The sequence below is a fragment of the Xiphophorus couchianus genome, chromosome 4, assembly GCF_001444195.1.
Source record: "Xiphophorus couchianus chromosome 4, X_couchianus-1.0, whole genome shotgun sequence".
In the NCBI taxonomy this organism is placed as follows: Eukaryota; Metazoa; Chordata; class Actinopteri; order Cyprinodontiformes; family Poeciliidae; genus Xiphophorus; species Xiphophorus couchianus.
In genome coordinates, this window is record NC_040231.1 from 23099254 (window position 1) to 23124000 (window position 24747).

The window sequence follows — 24747 nt, forward strand, 5'->3', positions numbered from 1 at the left end:
TTTCTTCTTTTGGTAAAGTTTCCAGTCCAGGTGGCAGGGTCCTTCTTTTTCACCCCTAATTAAAAGAAAATGGGGAGCACCACCTGATCATTAAGGCCCATCATTGCCAGATGAGTGCAAAACAAATTGATTTAATACATCACCAAACCTTGCACGGTCTTTATCTAAATTAATTAATCCCAATGAATTAACACTTCATTAATTCAAACCACAATGGTTATCCAATTAAAATTGCATGCAGTGATTAGAGGTATGTGAAATATACACGGCACCGTTAAATTTGCATAATAAATAAGGCGGCTCGCTGCTGCTGCGTGAGGTCTCTAATGTGTGTCCTTACAGGGTTTTGTCGACATGAACAGGCTGTGCCGTTTCCATTTTTAATAGCAATGTATTAATAATTGTGACAGCTTAAGGTATTTTAAGTCATATGCGGTTAAAAAAAAAATAAAATGCTGGAAGGTCACTACAAAACAGAGGACAATCACTGTTGACAGGAGCCACACCTGCTCAAGGCAGCAGAAATTCAGAGACATACACAGTTTTCATACATTTTTTGCTTTGCATTACTTCTTTATTTCCTAACACACAATTATTTTCTGTAGCATTTCAGTGTTTCAAGATAATCTTTTTTTTTTTGTTATTAAACAATGATCTCAGTTGGTTAATAGCGGAAAACTACACACAAGTAGGCTGCAAATAAGTCTGATAAAAGTCCCAGCACAAAACAAGACAGTTGGAGTTAGTGGTATGTTACGAGCTAAAAAGATGCTTTATGTTAACTGAGTTGCTAAGAGACCTACAACCCCACTTTACAAAAAGTACCTCAATGTTGTTCTAGTTTAATTCATTTAACACTACACAACAAAAACGTTCATAAATTACATCCAAAGGATGTAATGCGGTTTTGAAAATTTTGTTTTCAATGCCATTACATGAGCTTTGAAAGTTTGGTGGGACTGCTTGTGTTGAAGGGACTGTGTGACTTTCTCTTTCCTGGCTGCCAACCGTTCAGTGCACTTCTGTCTCTTGTTGTGTTCACAGGCTTACTACTAGTGCAGCCAGAGGAGAATGAAGGGTTCACATGATCCTGATCCTGGTGTTGGGTTTCTGGACTGAGGGAGTCAGAGGGAGCAGTCTTAATCTCATCCAGAGAATCAAACAACAAGTCAAACGACATTTCTTCAGTCAGGGAAGGCCCTGCATGCTCTGCGGAGCCAGAAACGTGGGCACCATCCATCCCATCCGACACCTGAGCAGCAAAGCTTTCCTTGTCAGAGCCTGTTGGAGCAACGCTGACATTCAAATCACTATCCTTGTTAGTGTCTGAACACTGGTTCTTATTCTCCTCTGGAATCGCAGGTTTGCCGTTATTGTCGGCCAAGGCGTCAGGGCAGGTTTGCTGCTCTGAGACAAGAGTGTTATCCAAGTCTATGTGAGGGGAGGAAGCCAAGAAGAACTGGGATCCCCGGCTACTGGAGCTTTCGCCATCGTGCATCATGGAGTCCAACTCTGATATTTTGTCCAGGTAAGCTGCATCCATTGATGCCTCACTGGACATTTGTAAATTATCAGGCTCCTCTCTGATAAGAGTAGCAGATGTACCTCCCTTTGCTAGGTTTTCTTTACTTGAACCTGGGTGTGACATGTCCCGCAAACTTGATTGCTGCCAGGAGTCCCAGAAGACAGATTTGGAGGATTCCATTTCCGTTTGATATAAGCCTTTAGGAAACTTTTCCAGGCTGTTGATTTTTTTCTCCAAGGCTGCGCTAGTCTTCCCATGGCTAGCATATTCTTCAAAATCGAGCCTTCTCAGATGAGAGACAGGTTTAAATGCAACTTTCTTCTCATGGATGCCAGGGCTTCTCAAGGTCAGTGAGCGGAAAGCAGAGGAAGGAGTGGTGGGCAAGAAGTCAGAGGAAATGCTTTCAGATTCCTCGTTCTTCTGCTCTCCACGCACATTTCTGTGAAACTCTTTGTGATCTGCTGACTGCAGGAACACCAAACTGTGATTCTGTGAAAATGTTCGACACTCCGCTTCCGGGTTGCTGCAGATGGACCTTCTCTCGTTGTCGCTCAAGCTTCTCATCATCATATTGATCTTTTGTTGCTGTAGGAGAACGTCAGTTGCGCCTTTGTTAGTCCCAAGAGCTTCTTGTGTCTCAAGCTGTCTGTTCTCAGACTTCCTGACACGAGATTCCAGGTCCTCGATGTATTGGTCGCTGCGATCAAGAGCGCGTTTCAGGTGATCGACATCGCGCTCGTACTGCTGAATCTTAGCTTCCAGGGCCGCCACAGTGTAGCGGCCAAACCTAAGGACAGATCAGTTTGTCATAAAATGACAACAAACAAGTAAAATGACAATTAGCTGAATCATAACCTGTCTTAATTAGTCTTTGTTTATTCAAAACACACATTTTCCACAATCTAGCAACTATGAAACAAGCATAATAGATATGCAAAAGTAAAATTTAAACAACATTTTGAAATAAAAGGAATATGACTGTGTACAGGCCATCTTTTTCAAACTTAAAGTAAACCTGATCTCACTTAAAGGCCAGACGTATTTGTTTTTATTGATGAAACTGTCTAACGCTCATGTTTGTTGACAGAAACTTAATCCAATACTCTGCCTCCCGTTTTGTAAATCAGGGTTGAGGTTTATAAAATATTTCAAGTAGAAGAAAACAAAAGATTGCATACAAACATAACATTGCATATTTCAGGCGAAAAGGAAATTTCCTCAAATTGAAACTCATTAATTTAATGACAGAAGAAAACTTTTGAAAATGGGGAGGGGGGAAAGTCATGGTATCAGAAAAAATTAACAAATTTGATGGTAAGAAACACCAAAACATTACTTACTTCTGAGGAGATTTGCTTGCCACCTCTGCTTTCAGTCTCATATTCTCTTGCACAAGGTCAACATTTTGAGATCGCAAAGTCTTATTTGCCTAAGAAACACATTAATAAATGTATTTGTCGGCATCAAAAAAGTTCAGCAAAATCAACATTAACTGTACAATAAAACACATTCTGGACATACAGATTACCTCTCTCATCTTGTCCATATCATGTTTTATCTTATCACAAACATCTGTAGCAGCTTGGAGTTTGTTTTTCCATTCCTCCACCAAAAAAAGCGAAACTCTCTTGTCATCTGGCTGCTCTGTGTTGAGGTTGCACGGGAGCAAAGCAGTCTTAAGTTGGTCTTCCAGACTTTGATTTTTTGATTTTAGCTCCTCGTTTTCTCTGATGAGTCCATCAATCTCTTCCTGTCAAAAAGAGATTTTATGCATCTGAAAGCAGGACTTCGATTGTTGACATCTAAACCATATCAAGGATTTCTAAAGCTTAAAAAAAAATACATATGTTGTGGCAAAAATAACCAAACATGGAAAAGGTCTAGATCGTCTTAATGGAGTATTTTTTGTTGATTTGGATGAAGGCTTCGGTTCAAGTTATACTAAAAATTTAGCTAAATGAAAAAGTTTAGTCAGTTAGTTTGGAAATGATTAACATTTTATCCAACTTGACTCCAACCAAGCTGATTAAATGCATGACTCTGCCACCACCACCACAATCTGCAGATCTTTCAGCTTGATACGTTCACCACTCATATGTTGTCAGATTGGTGAAGGCCAGCTTTAATGTGACAAGTCAATGTTGTAGAACACGTTTTGTTTTCTTCTCTCGAGTGACGCCTTTGCACCTAAGCACAATCATTTAAATCTTACGTAAGCTCTATAAATGGCTTTATCTAGAATATGCAAACAGATGAGAAATGCTTGAAGAAAAGCTGAAGCTTATGTTAGGTTCAGATTCATTATAAAATGATGCAACATAGCTATTCCGGGTTGTTTATATTTTTCCCATCAATGTTTTCAATGGAAAACAATTTAGTTCTTTGACAAATGCAACACAAAAAAGGGTGTCCATTACCTTTCTATACATCCCATGTTCAATTATTTTGAGTGGTGAGTGTGTTTAGATTTGAGGAAGTGGACAGGAAATGACATGCTCAGCAAAGGACATCTTTAAGTATCTACAACAACTAAAAAGTTTTATGAATATCTGAGTTATTACTTTAATGTCGGTTCTCTACAACCATCTCACTTTATGAGTATCTGCTCCACAATACTCCACTTAAAAAAAACCCAGCAGTAATCCTATATATGGCATTCTTTTCAATATCTTCACCGATACTAAAATAAAACCTAAAAGGAATCTATATTTGACAACCTCATACTCTCGTAGAAGCAGTTCTCCTCTGGTTTTCCTCAGACATTTCCTCATAGAGGGGCTCTCGCTGTAATCGCCATCATTTGTCCCTCCTGTGGGGAGGAAAAAACAGAGTGCAGTAAAAGACGAGCAGTGATATTAAAGAATTAAAATATCAGCTTCCAGCATTTCCCGGAAGAATTTCTACCAGAGTTTAACTAGAAACTCCACACCTCTATTTGACAAACACAACTTTCAAACAGGCTTCTCAGCATTGCCATGTTGGAAATTTCCTCCTCACAGCTGAGTAATAGATCTTATTTCAATATGGGGTCAACTCAAAGCTTTTGATCAGTCCTTAATAGCATATAGCTAAATATAGTCCACTTTAAACTTTTAATTTTCAGCTCTAAAGTATTGTTTTCACAAGCAACAGGAACAACTCTAATAATCGTATAGATATCACAACTGATTTCTGTAAATAAGGCCTGGATTCTAACGAGCACAAAGCAGAGGCAGACACAGCCATAAACACTGACTTATGGCTGGATATTTATGTGTTGTTTGAGGACAAAAACTCTTATACACTCTTCCTTCATAGATGTAATAGTTATTTGACTTCTACAATCAAAAATGGCAAGGCTGGTGGTTAAGCAGGAAATTAACTTTGTTTTTCCTCCAACTCAAAAAGTTAACACATACTGTAGCTGGTGATGTCTTAAATAACTGGTTTTTTATTGCTAATCTTGAGGGTAAGCACAATCAAACAAGGTTTTCTTTCAGGTAAAATTTAGGGATGCACCAATATAAAAATTTGAGACAAATATTGATATCTAATATCGCTGTTATTGCCAATAATCAATATTTATCAATATATACTATCCTTTCGATGCCTTAAAAAAAGTAATCTCACAATCCTACACTGCATCAGTCACATGACCAAACAAACACCACATGACCAACACTAACCCCTTTCCCTTAAGATATAAAGGGCAAGAATATGGAAATAAATATTGGTGGTTATATCGGCCCGTTTTATTAATCAGACCAATATTTAGATGTTGAAGCCTGTTTAGGTAATGGACAGTGTCAGAAAAGCACAGCTTTGAGTTTAGTCCATCTCAAGCTTTAAGTTGCAGTGGCGCATGTAATGATGTTCCATAAAGCACCAGGGTCGGTCGATGCTGAACTTTATTTTATTTCTCATACTGGTTTGCAACTAAAAAGCCAGGAAGCAAACACCACTGAGGATTCTCACTGAGTCTGGAAAACCAGGTTTGGTAACTACAGAGAAGTAAAACAGAGTTTGGAAAATATTTGTAGTTTCAGACATTTTCAGCCAAGCCCGTTGTCTAAGCTGGTATCAGTTTGCTTGTCTAAACTTCCAACCTTTCTTTATGATTTGAGGAGGTTCTATATTTGATCCCCAGCTAACCTCGAGCAGTATTACTCTGAACACAGGCGCCCCCCGGGGCTGTGTGCTCAGTCCTCTGCTCTTCACCCTGCTGACACATGACTGCACAACAACCCACACCTCCAACCATATAGTAAAGTTTGCAGACGACACAACTCTTGTGGGCCTCATCACCAAGGGCGATAAAACCCATTACAGGGAGGAGGTCCATCTTTTGACCAAGTGGTGCAGCAACAACAACCTCTTGCTAAATGTCAGCAAAACCAAGGAGATTGTTATGGACTTTAGGAAGGGCCATATCGAACACCTACCACTGATCATAGATGGCGCTGCAGTAGAGAGAGTAGGCAGCACAAAATTCCTTGGGATGCACATCTGTGAAGACCTCTCCTGGACCACCAACACCACATCACTTGTGAAGAAGGCCCAACAACGCCTCTATTTCCTGCGCAAGCTCAAGAAGGCAAGTGCTTCACCACCCATCTTGACCACTTTCTACAGAGGCACCATAGAAAGCACCCTGACTAGCTGCATCACAGTGTGGGGCGGAAGCTGCACAGAACAGAACAGAAAAGCCCTGCAGCGCATTGTGAAAACAGCCTCCAAGATCATTGGTGCCCCACTCCCCGCCCTGCAAGACCTGTACACCACCCGACTCACCCAGAAAGCGGTCACGATTGTGGGAGATGTAAATCATCCTGCCCACAAACTGTTCAGTGTCCTGCCCTCCGGGAAAACATATAGAAGCCTCTGCTGCCGCACCACCAGACTCTCCAACAGTTTCATCCATCAGGCTGTGAGGATGCTGAATTCCCTCCCCTCAGCATCAAAGCAGCCAAGAAGATGAAGAAGAAGAAACCCAGAACCTTGCACAACTGCCCTTCCTCCTAACATAGAGGGCAAATTCGGCATTTAAACTCTGCACTTCTGCCACTTTTTTTATCTGTATATCTCCATATACTTATATATAAACATATACATTCTCAGTTGTAAAACGTTTTACGCTACATGTCTAGTTATTGTACATCTATTTATTAATTGTTTTGGATAATTTTAGTTAGACTGTGTCTTTTATTGTTACTCAATGTTAGTAACGCCCTGTCTTTCTCACTGTGGGATAGTGAGAAACGTAATTTCGATTCCCTTGTATGTCTGGACATGTAAGAGGAATTGACAATAAAGCTGATTGATTGATTAATGTCTGACTATCACTAAAACAATGAATCCGAGGTAAACTTATGTATTTATAACGTAGAACTTGCGTAAAAAGGCCCGAGCACTCTTTAAATTTGCCTGCAAAAGTGTGAAACTCCTACAAAAGCTGTGCAGGAATCCTATGGACCATCTATGACTCTCCTAATCTAGTTGTTTATGGAAAAAAACTGTCTTATAGACACAGTTTTTGAATATGCGCTCATGTTTGGTTAGGCATCGCATTCGTCTTGGTTTGTGTCAGTGTTCCGTGAAGCCACGCACCGATTATTTCCCTGCACGGGTTCTCGGCTGTGATGGGCACTCTGCAGGTGGGACACTGGCTGGCTTTCTTTAACCACATCTCCATGCAGCACGAGCAGAACACGTGGTGATTGGCGCAGACGACGGGCTGCTTGACCTGCAGAAGCAAACCCGAGTGAGTTATATCTAGAGTAGGCCTGGCAAAGATTATGAGAAACATATTGACTTTGCAAATGACGGCGTCGCAAAGCTGAACTGGTTTGTTACTAAGAAACCGTCTGTTCCGCGTGAACGTAGTTCTATCAAACAGATGGTGACGTTTGTTAAAAGCGTAACGCTGTTTACCTTTCCGAGACATATCTGACAGGAAATTGGCAGAGTTAGAGAGAGGGTCGATGTCTGGTAGATATGAGCCATATTTCCAGAGAACATAGCACAGAGAAGAAGGGACTTCCTTTGAGGCGGTACAAAGTTTCAAATTAGGGAAGCCACTGTTCCGCCCGCCGACTCTGAAAACTACGGAAAGCGTCAACGGCCTAAAAGGAATCTGCAAACATGTTTATTTGAAAATCTTATGTGGATATAGGGTAATTTAAACTGGATGTGGTGTTTAAAAACAAATAAAAATGTCAAGATTAGTAAGACAGTTTTTCACCGCTAGCAGAAGTCCAACTTGTATAAAGGGTTTGTGTTAGAGTAACCTATGGGAATTGCGGCTTGTTTTGGAGATCCGAATAATGTGGCTCATCTCACCAGCCAGATCTCGCTGTCACCTCCTAAAAGATTCTGCGCTTAGCTCCACCTTAAGGTTTTATGATTAAACCAAATAGTCATATTTAGTGTGTATTTGTGTATAAGGCTGATGCATGGAACAGACTACTTCTCAAACTAATCAACAAAATAAATGTTTTTTAACAACAAATAATAACTAGTTTAAAAAGTGAAACTCAAATAGATTAACTACTGTGCTCTATAAACATCTGTTCATGTCCATTTATATTATATTTTGCACCCTAATGCAGTCTGTCAAAAGATATTAATACTACATGAATATTTTTTTTATATTTAAATACACATAATATTGTAGCTTATGCAATCATAAAAAAAGAACTGACTTGTCAGTTCAGTCTTTGGCACACCCTACTAGGTGGATAAACCACAAAGGGAGATGACTGTTCACAAAGTGCTGTGTGCAAGGATATTGGAAAGTTGAGTGAAAGAGATAGACTTAATAACTACAGACTGAATAGGATTTGAAACAACCTCCATTATGAGTAATGGAGATGCACAAATTGGACCGTGACTAGAGTCAGTGCTCCAAGGCCCACCACTCACAGACGTGTCCAAGATATGGGCTACAACTAGACTGGGCGTTGCCTTCCTGTGCAATTCCACTTGATTGAAATATCATTTACAGCACAGTCTGGGCTTTCTCCTATTTGCTTGGATTCCTCTGTTAGACTTTCTACTTTCTGCTTAGTGAACATAAGAAGTTGTGCATCTTCTAAAGTTTTTCTGACTTTGAACTTATACAATAAAAGTCAGAAAAAACTGAACTTGCACTTTCCACCTAAGAACATCAGAGCTTCCTAATCTATCTTCCTCAAAATTGAATAGTTATGCCAACTATTTAAAACTGAATATGGATTATGTGCTAAAATTTTGACTGTGTTGTTTTCATAGGTGATTTTGTTCATATCAACCATGGGTTAATATATCGCAGCTTAATTTGTTTGATTTTAGCTGGTATACTTGATTCCTGAACTAATATTTTTGCCATCATTTCAACTTCATTCAAGCGATATTGCCAGTATATATGTTGTCTGGAGCTCTTAATTTTATTTCTAAACATTTAAATTACATTCTTGATGGGATATTTTATGTCAATTGTAACAGTATGCCTTTTATTTCAATAGAAGGAAATTTAAAAATATACCTCTTTGTCTTTATTCTATCGATAGTTGTGTACAATGGTTATTTTTACAGATTTTAACATTGTCTGTAGTTTTACATCCCACTATCCACAAATGAAAGTAAATAGCTTTTCGCTTCCCTTGTTCCAGCTGACATATTCCCTTTGTAGTCTAACTTGTCATTTATAGTATTTCTGTGCTACTTGGTGTTGAGTAATATAATAGGTTTATTTAATCTCATGTTTGACACCTAGTTGATGAGAGCCAGGAGACTAAATTAGCAGTAGCTGTAAATCTAAGAGGAGACTTACCAACACAGTGGGCTAACAAGCCATAACAAGAGAGCTGTAATATAATTTAATACTTTTGTGTGTATATCAAGGTGGGGGAAAAAAGCATAATCAATAGGCTTAGTGCTATAAATACAGAAAGATATTGAATATTGAAGCTTAAAATACTAGGAGCTTTTATATATTATGCATTCGCTGATGAGTAATAACTTTCTCAGCGATAAATAAGCTGAGAGCTTTAAAGTAATCAGACTTACCATGTGTTGGTAATGTGTTATTCTTGCTATAACATCTGATGGTCTTTATTTAACACTAGATTAAATAATACAAAATATTATGTTACTTTATGCTTTGCCCATGCATGTCAGCATTGTCCATTAAAAAACCATGACGATCTGTACTTGTGGGCTCTGTTTTATTAATTTTATTGTTCCACTTGAGTTGAGATATAAAAAGTGCTGAACTTGGAAGGGAAAAAGTTTGTTCTTGAAGTTATAATGCACTCACTACTCAGTATAAATAGGACTGTGAATGCACATAGAAACTACAAAATCTGCTGGTGAAAAAGTCAGTTGATGAACTTAATAAAACTGCTGAACTCACCATAAATATGTCACAGAGACATGCTAAACAATGGGATTTGCTTGTCATGGGATACACAGAAAACACCTTAGAGTACATGCAAGAGTTTAGTGTATAGAAAATAAATAAATTAGCAGATTTCCATCATCATATAATTATTCTCTTTGTCTTATCTCATAAGCCAGTAAATCTTTCTTATGAGTCTTTCAGACTTTTGGTTGAAAGACAAAAGTCATTCAGATATATAAATATAATTTATAGAAAAAATATTTTTTAAATGTGTAATTTGGTTTGTAGACATTGTATTTTGAAAAAAAAAAAGAAACAATATAACACAGACCAACATCTAACTTGATATGTCTTGTATCATTTAATATTTTAAAGTCCCACCATATAAAAACTACCATATATTTCTTCGCATGTCATTGTCTCAGATGAAAATGATTGAATTTATGAATATCTATTCAGAGTGGCCTAATATTAGCATAAATTCCACTAAAAATATTTCAAATTACATCACTACCAGAGTTTAACCCTGTAGGGCCATTACTCATGCCTGAGGTTACACGTCCTGCGCTTCGTCGTATCTAAAACCAGGACATCTTCTCGGGATCTAATATGATTACAATCGACTGTGTGCAAAATAACCTTGTACACTGATTCCAGATTAAAAACATCACCAGTACTTGTTGGACTGTTTTCAATGGTTTATTAAATGGATCATAAGCCAGCACTTGTTCCTACTCATATTTCATATCCCTAGTGGTTTTATGCAATGCTTTTCAGAGTAAACGTCCATGATGAATAAGGTTAGATAAATTAGAGAATATTGAAATTTCACTGCAATTTATTTGGCATTATTCTGTGTCACTGCTCGCTGTTTTCTTATAATGAGGCAATATCAATGTATACAGACCTTTGAAACACCATGAAAGACAGTTTTCAAATATTTTTAGTCCCTATGTCTTATAAACTAAAATAAGCCATGTGAATGTCTGCCTTCATTTCACTACTGCAAATGACTTCAGAAAGCACCTAAAATACATGATGCCATCAGAAAAAAAGCTTTCCAGTTTACTCCAGTAAACCAACAGATGCCACCTGAACTGGTAAATGAATTTATTCCGATGGTATGCCAGGGGGAAAAAAAACAACTTTTGGCTGAAATAAGTCAAATAAGCATTGTTCTGCTGAGATTGCATTGCTTTGCAACAGGCCGGTCATTAATTGGAGACAGTCAATTAATCACAGCTGGTACAGATGGCTGCATCTATTGATCTTGTCCCAGTGCTTATTTTTCATCCCTAAATGACACCGATTGCCAGATTTGACCAGCATGTGTAATGGACAGTAAAGAACCAATGACCCGAGTGTCAGTCTTGTCGCTGGTCAGGATCTCGGCACCCTCCCCCTTCAAATAGTATCTTTACCATTTAGCTTGGAAAGGTTTAGATTGCCCTTAGAGCACAGCAGCGAAACTGTGCGCTCTTGTGCTCAGATGACCTTTTCTGTTTAAGGCTTAATCTCTGACAAATGCTTGCTTTAATTAGCCTGATACCCCCTGCCTGGACCACCATCCTGCACAGCCTCTCTCTCTCTCTCCTACATACACACAGCCCCCACCTGCCTCTGTGTGTCTGGCACTCTGAAAATCCTGCACAGTTTCAATTTTGGGTATTTTTCAGATTTGCAGACACAAGCATCAGCTGACATCTAAGGAAAGTAATGTTACAAACAAGATGTTGTCATGCCCAATAAGAATACATCCTTGTTGAAGTTTGATATTTGCTAAATCATTTCCAAAGTCGTTGCACCTTAAATGTCACATAAGTCTGTACAATTCAACTGGGGAAAAAAATATCTGTCTGAGGGAAATAAAAGAAATAAATGAATTAAATAATGATAATAAAAATCTAAATAAAATGCTTTAAAAATTGTTTCCATAAGTGTGCACATCTTAATCTAGTATTTTGTTTATCCACCTTTTGACTTAATTTAACTCCACTTTGCCTTGCTCAGCTCTCTACAGGTGAATCCACGTTATTTTCTACAAGATTTAGTTCTGAACTTTGACATGGCCATTCCCAAACTTTAGTTGTCTTCTGATTGTGACATATTTTTGTTGCATTAGGTGCCTATTCAGCCCTTATTTCAAGTTAAAATACCTTTAATAAGCTTCATAGCAGACACCTGCAGCAAAGGTTTTGAGTCAAAACTGAGTGGTCTTAAGAGTTATTAATGATTTCATCCACCTTGATAATAAATTTAGTTCTCTCTGAGAGAAAATAAGCCAGGATCATGATGCTGCAACCAGCATACATTAGATATGGTGATGGTAATTGCAGGCATGCTTAGTGTAAGAAGACCAAGTTTAGTTTCATCATAATTCCACAAGGTTTTAGTAAATTTTAGTCAGGCCTGAATATTTTATTTGGAAGAAAAGGCTTCTGTCTTTTATTCTACGATTATTATTTCCAATTATTATTTCAGTGTTACCGTCAGGCTCTTGGCAACTTCATGACCAGTTTCTAGTTTCAACAATTTTGGGGAAATGTCCTGTTTTTACCATGTCACTGTTGTTCTTTTCTCTCAACTGACATCCTTATACAGCTGTTGGAATCAAATGAACAAACTTTAGAAAAATCCTGATGAAGCTGACCTTTATTTCAGGTAAATCAGACTGTAATTGTGGTGTGTACCATAGAACACTGAATGCTGAAATAAAATCAGGAAGTTGTTCAACTAGCAATTAGTTTAAGGGTGTGTTTATTTACTGTACCATTTTTCAAAGCTAGGATTTCTACCTAAAGGATTTGTTTTCACTGAAGGTGTTAAAAGTTTGGAGATAATTTATCTTTCTGGAGCCTTTTAAGGCTCCCGAAATATTGCATGGGTGTGCATATTTAACCCAGACACTGCAAACAGTTTGAAACAACATGAAATAGAGTTAAATCAAATTGAGGCTGAATTCAGTTGATTGATATACTGTAGCTGAGAAATGTAATATTGAGAATATTACACAAAATTATAAATTGGAAGGTTTAGGGTAACATGTAATAGTAAATTCAGAGACCGTTGTGAATGTGTTCTTTGGTATCATTTCAAGAAGGACCTAATGGCTTAAAGTAAAAAATATTAAGTTGGAAATAATGTTTACTGAAATGATGTTATAATTACAATCTAGCATCCTGGCCATCATGTTGTTTCGATGCTTAAATTAAATCTTTTCAAAGGCTCGTGCTTCACCCCCATCCTGCAGCAGATCTTGCATTTTTCTTCGCTGCAGAATAGCAAACAGAAGTAAAAGAGATGCATGGCTACAAATCCCTGTTTTATTGGAAAGGAGCCTAATTATTAGGATGTAAGTCAAGCCGTGACTTGAGGGGCCGACTCCTCCTTGCTTTATATTTATCCCCTCCTCTGCAGCTACAGCAGCATTGCCACCATCACCACCAGCAGAGCGTGGCGCTTTTATTACATCGCCCACAGGCAGGTTCAGCCCTGTCACATTCACACACAGACTCGCGCGCGCGCGCACACACACACACGGACGCGCACGCTCACACAAATTCACAAAGCCTGCAGGACCGGCAGCCAGTTGAGTCCCCTCCACAGCAGTTAGCAGAGTTACCCCACGTCCCAGTGCTGCCACACACGGACCCTTGGGACAGCAGAGGGAGGGAGTGGGTATTATGGTAATACTAGAGCCTGCTGCTCCCTTCCCCTTTCCTGCAGCACAGCTGGGAAGGACCATCATTACAAGTATTGTAGCAATCTGTTTAAGAGAGACACATTGGAGGGTTTGGGTGACAGAGAGAGGATGAGTGCTGCATACATAGATCACATAAAAATGATTAAAATGTGTGTGAGGGGACTTGAAACAAAATGCAAAACTTGTTATGAACACCTTATATCAAATCTACTGTCAAAATGGCCTGCTGTAAATCTCTATTTTCCCCTTTTTTACTTTTTTATTTTATTAAAGGTTTCTCGAGCTGGTCATATCTCAAGACCGGGGGCCTGTGGCACATAAGGAATAAATAGGACATAAAGTACTTGAATCTCTAATGCCTCATATAGCTTTACGAAGCTATATTGTAGTGTGTCACAAGCTGGAAATCCATTAGAAAAAGACAAATTGCACAGCCTTACAGTTATGCCAAAGCCCTGCTTTTTTTTTGGTCAAATGAGCCCAATTTTGTGCAAAAAAAAAAATCTTTAACTCGGTAATTTTGTCACAAATTAAGTGAAAAAAAAATACCTACAGAGAGCTTTTCAGATATTGATGACTTAAGACGGAAAACTTCACTGAGCTCACAGCAGTGCTGCAGTGCTGTTGTAAATTTACACGTTGCCTCAGATTGATCCCGATGCATCAACAAATTCTCCGACAGTATTTAGGTGTGGGATTAGACCTTCGGCAGGATTGTCAATCTCTCACTGTCAGATTACGCCGCTCGTAGCCATCCATCTGCGTGTCGCGTTTCAGGGCAAATGAGAAGACTGTGAGTCAGAATCTTCCTCACTCTCAATCATCGTCACAGCCATTTTTAGGAAACAGGGATATCCATTACATCGCCTTTTCCCCTCCTCCTCCTCCTCCTTGGTGTTCTATTTTCAGATCAGCTTTAAACAGAAAGTTCAACTGATAAAGCACGCACAGAGGTGAAGGGCTATTTAATATTCTGAGGATGAACTATTAAAAATGCATATTATCTCATTATTCTTGCTGCTAGATAAATGGAAACTATATGTGCTAGACAGAAAATTGATCTGCTTTCTTCTTCTTCTTCTTCTTTTTGTTCTTCTTCTTCTTGTGACCTAACAGGGAGCACTTGAAGAGGGGAGAAGGGTGGGTGGAGAGTGGTCTTTTTGAAAACTGCATCGATGCACTAATGCACTGAAATCTGAGCTCTTATTGGATCTGAAGGGCAGCCTGAGACAGCCATCCTCCAGCATCTACCCCTGTTTAAAGGTGAGGATTAAAGGCGAGTGTATAACTGGTGGTCTATTAGAGGTTTATGTGAACTTGCGTTTAAAGTATGTTTTCTTTATTTTTTATTGTAAAAATATCCACTCTCAGGGTCGGTGAAATATTGTTCAACAGAGACTTTTGTCACCCGCCCCCCCAGCTTCCCCGCCACAGTCGCTTACACGTACACACTCACCCGCTCCAGGAGGCCTTATTAATTATTTGTACCCACTTGACTTCATATTGTGCTTCCAGTGGCTTGGTCAAAGATTATAATTACCACATCCCTGTTTGTATCATTTTCCATCTCCTGTGCTTTTAGTGCAGTATTACTCCTCTTGTCCCTCACTCCCTCTCTTCCTCCCTCTCTCCCCGTATACACAAGACCAAAAGTGCAGGCACATCATTTATTGATAAGACAAAAAGAATGTAATGAAATTATCAATGTTCTTGAATTAATTATGAACATGATTAAGAAAGCTAAAATCTCAGGAGCCAGTCTCTCATTACCCATTCACTCTTAGGGATTGCTTTCATTCACAGAAGGAGAGGCGAAAAAGCCTTCCAGCAGAGCCCAGTCCGGCTCAGCTCGTCTCCCCGTGTGCCCGTCTGCCTCGTCTCTGCTGAGGCCAGCTGACCGGTCCCTTTGGGCTGACCGGCCAACAGGCAGACCGGCGGCTCTCCTGTACCAGCGCCGGTGGACCGTGATGCATGCAGGAGCAGCCGACTGCCTAGTGGCCTCTGACATTTGCTGTGGAAAAGAGGGGATGCGCTCAGTCCTCTTGTTCTGCTGCAATCGAGCTTCAGGGTCCTGACCTGCCTGTGAAAGGAAACAGCCAAGGTAAGTGAGACTTGTCACTTTTAGGCAGACCTGAGTTGCTTAGATTTTAGAAAACTACTGTACAGTTTTCAACTTCTCAAAAATACTTGGAATTTTGTGTTTCAGAGAATTGTTGCTGTCGATTTATGTGTTTTGTTTACTAATAAAAAATATTATTAATAATATATAACAGTTAATAATATTTTCTACCACCATATAAAATTCTTAAGACGAATGATTTACTGATTTCCTACATATATGTGGAGATAGTGTGTGACACTACAAAACAAATTTAAAAAGCATATATATATATATATACTGTATATATATATACTAGAATTGTGCCTATTTTGTTCAAAATTATTTTCTCCTAAGAGAGTAGAATGGGAATTTACACAAACATCTTGAGTCAGTTTTGAATTAACTTGAGAACCGAAAAATTATTTTCAGCTGCCCACATTGTAAATTTGTAAATGTTACTGCTAATTTGACAATTTTGCATCGCTCTTTTATTCGTTCTATTCCTCTATAAATGAATGACTGATTTCAGGGACGATTCATTTATATTCAGTGAGTGTGGCAGAAATGTTCTGTCAGAGCAGCGAGTCTTGGCTTCAGTCTAGCGCTTCCTTCTCTCAGTCACATGGAAGAGCGTGTTGGACAATACTCCCAAAAGTATCCAGAGTTTGAAAGAAAGTCACCGTCTCTTTTCTGTTCATACCTTCACTGCTGAGAACTCTCTGGCTTTCTCGACACGTACACGCTCTCACACACATGCCTGAATGCAAACAAAGATAAGTAGACACAGACAGATGAATCTGTGTGTCATTTCACCTCCTGGTGAAAGAAGAACGTACTCTTGCTCACACTCACAGAAGGACATGCTAGAGATTGTTCATTTTTACATATAATCAACCGCTTTACCTTGCTAATTTGCCATAAAGTTTCTCATCTTTTTTTGGTAAAAACCTCTCTCTTATTCATAATTTTAAAGTACACCGTTTTTTCCGTCTTCATTATGATTTCCTTATTTCTCCCTCAGTATCTAGGAAAGAAAAGCTCTACAATAAAGTGAGAGAAATCTCAGGGGTTAATGGCAATCCTCCTTGTCCTAGAGATTGATCCAAGTATTGGATCGCACATAAAGCTGCAGTTACTGGATATTACCCTCCTGCTATCGGCCTGCAGTGATGGCCTGGATAAGAAGTGCTTACCAAAGAGGATGCTCCTTCAGGGCAGATACGGTTTCCCAGCCCTCTGGGAACAACAACCACATGCCTGCTGCTTGCTCAGGAACTTTCTAAGCTCATCGAGTAAATCCAGGGGCCTTATCAAGTTACTGGCCTACTGAACTGCTCAAAAAATGTTTATACCTCTTTAGATTTTGAACTGCAAAGGGGAAGGGGCAGCAATTAAACAGCCCCTGTGTCTCACAGATAAGCGTACTGATCGTTTGGCTCAGGTTTTATGTCAGGTGAAATGGATGGATCTCAGATTCAGTCCTGGTGAGAATGCAGGTTTATAGCATATAATGTTGCTGACTTTAGAAAAGTTTACTTTTCATTTCGACACATTATTGTTATTGCTTTAAAGGCTTTAAAGAGGCATGCTTCATGACGCTGTGCTCAAACCAGCCTCCTCTGTATTCCCTCTAGTCGGTTTTTCCACAAAATGTAGCAGGGATTAGCTGAATCCAGATCTTTGCCAAGCTGGGCAGATCCACACATGAGCATCTGCTGCATGTCTCTCTGTAGTATTACCCATGAAGCACCTGGCTCATGCCACACAGCAGCTACTAGAGCCCAGATGGCAGCTAAGCAGGCTAATTATTTCAACACAAAACTCTGGTGTCCCACACCGGCACTGTGGAGCCACTTTGGCACACTTGCTTTTTCTGTGCCTACTTCTGCTGGAGAGGAACTCTGCCATGAAACTATAAAGATGTCAAGCGGGTAATCGTGGACAGGGACAGGCCTCGGTGCAGTACTTGACATCCAGATGTATATTTGGTTGTTGGTGAACCCCCTTTAGAGCTATGGAGACATGCACATGATGATGGTCTGTTGTTTTGTCCCATTGCTCATTGGTACAAAACTGACAAACAGATTTGACATTAACTCACACTGGAAAAAATCCCATTTAGATCCATTTGGTTTTATGTATGTTTGTAACCATGACTCTTTTCTTTTACTATTTAACTGGGACTTTATGCTGTTAAGGAGTGCATAACCGTGGTGTGGAGGAGAAAAAAACTTTTTTTTTCAAACGTTTAAGCAAATTATGATCTGAAAAGTGTGGTGTGTGCTTGTATTTACTCCCCCTGAGGGAAACATTTATAGCTCTAAGTCATTTGGGGCATGTTTCTACCAGATTAGCACATCTAGAGATCAAAATGTTTGCTTATTCTTTGTGCAAGCTGGCTCAAATTCAAAGGAAGAGCATCTGTGAAAATATGTTTGAAGCCTTGCCATGAAATTGAATTTAGACTTAAGCTTTGACTAGGCCATTTTAATCCATGCTTTCAACTAAACTATTTTAATTTACCATTGTCAGCAAATTTAGAGTACAATCTCTAACATGGTTTCTTCTTTGATTGTCCTGCATTTAATGGCATCTGCCTTCCTGTGAACTCTAACCAGCTTCCCTTTCCCTACAAAAACGAATCCATTTCCACACATGATACCACCAACACCACTACGCTTTACCATAGGGATAGTGTGCTCAGAGTGAAGTACAGTGTAAGGTATTATACTACAGGTAACATTTTCATGAGGTCAAAAAGTTTTACTGTGGTCTCATATTGCCAGAACACCAGAGTGGCTCTGATATTTATTTTTTTTGGCAAATTCCCAAGGGGACTTCATATGGCTTTATGAATAAAGCCATAAAGCCATAAGTTTGTTCATTTGATTCCATGTATAGTGCATGAATAGTATTTGACCTGTCAATAGACTCTCCCACCTGAGCTGTGGATCTCTGCAGCTCCTCTAAGGTTACTATGGACATCTTAGCTGCTTGTCTCCTTGTCTGACTTGCCAGTTTAGGTGGACAGCCATGTCTTGGCAGGTTCACCATTTGCACCAACCTACAATTGCTCAATTATGTTCAACAACTTTCTGCCTGACCTCTCAGTTGTGTTCACTGGTCTTCATAATGCTGTTTGTTCCTTGGCGTTCCCTAAGAGACGTCAGAGAACAGATTTTACTGGGATTAGATCACACACAGGTGAATTCTGTTTAGTTATTGTGTGGCTTCTAGATGCAGTTAATTGTATTGTATGTCATTTAGGGGCCTCAAGGTAAAAGGGACGGTTACAACATGCTCAATGCCTTTTTCAAGTTTTTATTTGCAACAAAAACAGGCAAAATAACCTATAATTATTCTTTGATTTCACTACGCTTATTTAATGTCAGTCTGTAACATTAAACAACCAATAAAATATACAGAGGTTGGAGGTAGTTATGTGACAAAATATTTTAAAAAGTTCAAATTTTACGACACAGTGTACAGGAAGCCTCTTTATTGCTTTCTCTTTTATTTCTGTGAACTACAGAAGTAAAAAAATAGTAATAACTAGGTTCTCTCTCTCTTTCTTTTCATTCTTTCTCTCTTTTTTCTTTCTCTCTTCCTGTTTTACTGACTGGCTCCCGCAGGTCTTATGGTAGTTCCTGTTTGTAGTGTTTTGGCTGTTTCTAATCCAATGACAACCCTAAACTACTTCAGGCATGGCTCAAGATGGGTTTTAACCAAATTATGCCTATTGGTCTAATAACATCACATTGGTCACATCTTTATCTGACATCGGAAGCTGCAAGTTTCTCCCTACATCCTCTCTGAGGCTGGTGATGAAGTGTGGTCATTAGGGCCCATCTTCTGCATCCATGACCACATCACAAGAAGAATTGCTTGTACTTGATAAAGCTGGCACATAAGGGAAGGAGGTGCAGCGCCCACAGCGATAACCTACTGACTCCAGCATTAAAGACTCCACCACAGGGAAGTAGGATATATCGTGATCTATTGGCTCTTATTAGAGAAACGTATTATTTGCTCTAGCTTGTGTGTTTTGTACTCCTGTAGCTCTGTGTGCTGGCATGAGGAATCTACTGTACCTGTGTGAAAGAAGTACAGACCTTGTAGCAATAATCTTCTAAAATTGAATCCAATTAGGCTTCAAATTTCTGACGCATAGAAATATTGTGCAACATGGCTATTGTAATCTAATTCAGCCCACTTTATAGTTTCATCTATATACTAATCTATAAGGACATTCCACAGTAAACCACCTAGCTTTCATAAACTTCATTAAAATACAGCAATTTACATAAATATTCAGTTTCATAATTTATTAAATAAATCAATGTTATATTAATAAGCAGTGCTGTTCTCCCTACTGCTGAGTTTTTTGATGTCCAGTGGCTCCTCACTTTAGATGACTAACTGAATGATAAGGAAGAAAAGTGAAGCTAAAACTTTGTGAGAAACTCACACAAGACTTGCCATAAATAACAAAGCATGCAATATCCCCCCAAAAGATACAAAAAAATAAAGTATTATAAAATATAAAAATACAAAAATTGTATATAACAACTCAATGTGACTAGTAGATCAGTTTTTGTTTGCAGTTGTCTGATGATGTTTTGTTTTTGTTTTTTTAGTTCCTCTGGGTGTCTCAGCTTCTTCAGGCTCTTCAGCTTCTGGGATAAAGTTGCTATATGGGCTTGATCCACCAATCTTGGATTGGTGGAAATTTGAAAACGTTTGGGCCACATGGCGCTATTCAAGAAATAATTTCATACCAGTATTTTGAAAATGGGGGACAGACCTGCATGTAGACAAAGTACCCATGATGTAGATAAAATTGTATCTCAAGTTTAGCACATTGATAACTACTTAAAGTTAACTAATCATAGATTATTTTTGAACAGATTTGCTAAAGTTGTAAAGTAGCAAATTCCTTTAACTAAATGTTAGAAGAAGCAAATATGCAAAAAGGAAAAAACAACAACTTATCCTTGCCATATTTGCAGATCTTCAGACAAAACTCTTCAAGCGTAACTCATCTGGGTCATAAAACATTTAAATGTTGGAGATTCTAGACACCTTTGGCATATGGTGAGAGGTTGTTGTGGCTAAATGTGAAAGTTTAGTCAGAACATTTTGAAGGGCCTTTGCGAAAGCAGTTAAATGTGAGTGAAAGGTCAGATCCTAGGTGTTTGTGTACCCTACAAATATTCACAAAGATGTCTGCTGCCACAGACTATTTCAATACCTTATGATGTAGATGTTAACTCTTGGCTGTTAGTAGATACTCATTTGCAGGAATGACCAGTTCCTTACCAGTCACATAAACAAGAGGAAACTATTTTCTATACTCAAACTAAGGAACAAATTAGTTGAAATAAAGCAATAAAGGACCTAATTTGTCCTAGTACAATTCTATCTCATCCACTCACCCTCCTCCTCCTCTTTCCCTCTCCCTGATGTGTATCCCATCTGCTTTGGGGACCTCTCCCCAGCATGCAGGAGCAGGATAAGCACACCATTTCCCTGTCAATACTTTGCTATTAGCCTCCACAGATCCATATATCACTGGGCTGTAGGCTATGAATGGTGTAGGGTGCTCTTGTTATCTGAATGGCCAAGGCTGAGGGTCTCCTGTCTTGCCCTGCTCTTTGATTTATCCAGCCAGTGGGTTAATGAGAAATGGAGGCTGGACATTCAGTCTTACCCTTAGGGGAGGGTAAGCTTGTGCACATAAATGTATGACTGGAGTGACAAAGGATTGCATGGCATGTCCTAATGTTCACAAAAATATTCCAGTTTCCCAAACAGTTATCGCTTGTTGAGAAGGAGAGAGCAGGCGTGGACCTTTTGGAGTTTTCTGGTCGTTAGAGAACGTGATCTCCACATAGACTAACTTTTGTGTTGACTTATAGGAACACAACAAATATATTTAGTGTCTGTTGAACAAATTCAACCCTGACATTTATAATGACTCAATTATTGGCTGTTATTTTATTTAAAAAAAAAAAAAGCACTTCTTCAATTTGGCCATATTTCTATAACATTTAACAAGCACTGCTAAGCTGGGGTCTTTCCAAGGCATGTTCAGAAAAGTAAATGTGTGGCAGATTTACTTCAAATTGTTCACGATTTGGGTGGATTTTCAATTTAACTTCAACCATTTTACCATATATGGCAGCAACTTAGACCTGAGTGCAGGCCTAACTTATTATGCAGCAGGCCTTATTCAGTTATCGAAATATTACAATTTTGAAATACTGAATACAGAATATAAACTCTCAGCTTTTAAATGGGAAATTTTCATCTGTCTTCATCATCAAGACTTCCTCAGTAGTGAAAAACAACTTAATTTGTAGATCTATTTCATATTATTTTCTGTTTTTCTTAAAAAAAGTTCTTAGCATCTAGCAGAAAACCCCACATCCCTCTTGAAGGCAACAGTCTAGTAACTAGACTGTTAGTTAGTCTTTCAATAAATGACGGTGTTGGAGACTCCTTTTATTCTCCACTAGTCCGGAGCAAACGTCCAGAAAACTGAAACACTGAGTTTCTTTAAATCAAAATTGAAAACACATCTGTTTAGAGTTGCCTTTGATTCAAAACAACTGGAACAAAGATTAATCTAGTTTTTTATGATGACTGTTCTTGATGATTTGGATGATTGCAATGCTTGTTTCATAATTGGTTTTTGTGTCACATTTTTGCTGTGCAAAGCACTTTGAACTGCCTTTATGCTGAAACGTGCTATACAAACACATGTGACTTGACTTGTACTGTACAATCTAAGAGCAGCTCTGCTGTGGTGAAGGAAAAGAAAACATTGATCTCATGGCAGTTCTTAGTATGAACGCTAACACTTTGTATTCCGTTTCTTTACAGTCATAAGCAAAATGTGACATAAATATGGTAAATAGTGATGAAACAGTCTTGTGTTGCTTTTCAGCGCTTCCATGCGTCAGTGATTTAGATTGCCTGTTACTTCAATGAGTTGTGACCTGCAGATATTTGGCCCCAATCCAAGAAGAAACTGTCTAATGAGCAACTGTGTCAGTGTCTCTAACAAGTCGCTCTCAGCGGTCTGCCTGTGCATTTTGCAGCATGTCTTGGTGTGTGTGTGCGTGTGTGTGTGCTTGTGTTTGAAGGCAACAGAAATTCTCAGTGTTGCTCACATCCAAGCACAACAGGGGAAGACAAACCACTGCCAGATAAATGTCCTACTTAACTATTACACTGTAGTGCAGTTCAGCAAGTACTCACTCCTCCCCTTGTTTCTCTTTTAAATGCGCTCACAAACACCTTCCTTGGAAATATCTAACATATGGTTGCATGCTTCTTGCTTGTATCCCAGGGCCAGTTTCCCAGCTGGTTCCCTGAAAAAAAAAGGAGGATAAACAGAAGAGCATCATATTGGAAAAGCAATGAAAATGAGACACATAAAGAGATAAAAAATAATAATAATGATAGCAATAACAAATGAGAGAAATAATGGAAGAACGTGATAGAGAAAAGTAGATGAAGGAATTGGTTTTATGCATCCAATTCATTCGCAGAGCGCGCGTCACAGGTTCGGACTGTTAAGTACCTGATAATTAGTTTGCCTTCAAGGCATCAGCCATCATGGTTCTGCATCAACTAAACAGGCCCTATTGGGGTTGACAGTTTTTCTGTGTGATTTCCACACAGATGGAGCAACACCCTGGAAGGAAAAACACTAGAATATATAGCTGAAATAAGAGAATGTGTTGGTAACGTCAAGCCTTTTTCTGATTTAAAATAGGCACGCCTCATTGTACCCTAAGCTCTGTCTTATTTAAATGTACTATGACTCCATGGATGTATTATTTTTCATTTTCCACTTTACACTTGTGGTAGTTTTTTTCTGTTGCAGGTCATTTGAATATGTTACCTCTGCATTTGATTTGATGAGGCCATATTTTCTGGTTATCGTTCTCATATTTACATCTTAGTTGCAGAGAGGCTCCTGAGCTGACTCTAAAATCTGCATGTTATGTGATACAAGACAAAAAATAGACACAATTGCATAAAAAGGGCAAACTTGACAGCTGTGCAGTGTTAACAAAATCCAGTTTCAAATACCAGGAACTATTGGAGGAAAAATATGCTAAGCAGCAAGATGAAATACTGATCTTTAAAGGTACAGCTCAGTCAATTACAATATAATCAGAGAGTTAATTAATTTCAGGAATTCACATCAATTCCTTACACATAGAGGCATATTTACAGCCGTTATTTCTACAGATTTTGATTATCTTGGCTTACAGATAATAAATATCCAAAATTCAGCTTCTCAGAAAAAGTAAATATTACATACATAAGAATATTTTTTTATTAAAACACCTTTAAAACACAGATAGTATGGTTTGGCGACTTTTTGGTGCATGCAGTCATGGAGAAAATTGCTTACTTGACTGATATGGTGACAGACAGTCATCTCCTCTACGAGGACATTAAGCCACAAAGGCCATTACTACACAAGTGCTATACCAAGAATGTCAATGGAAAGTTAAGTGGAAGAAAAAACTATGGCATCTATGTGACATACCACATAAATGCAGTGCAAAAAGAGTCTTGACCCAATATTGGATGCATCCACTGCACAGTACATAGAGATACTGTCATGAATTGGTGTGAGGCAGACGCTGTAGAGCCAGGTTGAAGTAAAGATGGTAATTTTAATAATAAATCATGTTCAAAACAGTCCACAAAGTTCTGACAGCACAGCTGAGCAGAAGCCAGGGCTCACACCGGTAGCAACAGCAATTATCCGTGGCAAACAAACAGGTAGACAGAAATGACGCGACAAGGACCCGACAAAACACAGAGACACAGGTGAGTCTAAATACACAGGAGGTAATTAGGGAATGAGAAACACCTGGGAGTAATCAAAGGAAGACAGGACAACACGGAGACTCAGAGACACAGGAAACTCAAAATAAACACACAGAAAAACACGGAACATGACAGATACAATTTCACCATTTCAATACAATGAGAATACTGGATTGAAATTCCTCTTTTTTGTTGGTTTGAAA

At 38.8% G+C, this 24747-nt stretch overlaps 1 protein-coding gene and 1 long non-coding RNA gene across 2 annotated transcripts in view; one reads left to right on the forward strand and one right to left on the reverse strand.

Moving 5' to 3' along the window:
• Window positions 1–548: 548 nt before the first annotated feature.
• Window positions 549–7593, reverse strand: obi1 (ORC ubiquitin ligase 1). Its single transcript, XM_028016057.1, has 6 exons — window positions 7436–7593; window positions 7112–7247; window positions 4243–4334; window positions 3054–3275; window positions 2866–2954; window positions 549–2312 (listed from the first exon to the last, which is right to left on the reverse strand). The coding sequence occupies exons 1-6, from the start codon at window positions 7520–7522 to the stop codon at window positions 932–934; spliced, it is 2007 nt and encodes a 668-aa protein (XP_027871858.1). The 5' UTR covers window positions 7523–7593; the 3' UTR covers window positions 549–931.
• A 7116-nt stretch (window positions 7594–14709) lies between these two features.
• Window positions 14710–24747, forward strand: part of LOC114142573 (uncharacterized) — a 28083-nt gene continuing 18045 nt past the window's right edge. Inside the window, exons 1-2 of the long non-coding RNA XR_003595055.1 lie at window positions 14710–14850; window positions 15372–15688. This is a non-coding gene — a long non-coding RNA (uncharacterized LOC114142573). The remainder of the gene's footprint in view (window positions 14851–15371; window positions 15689–24747) is intronic.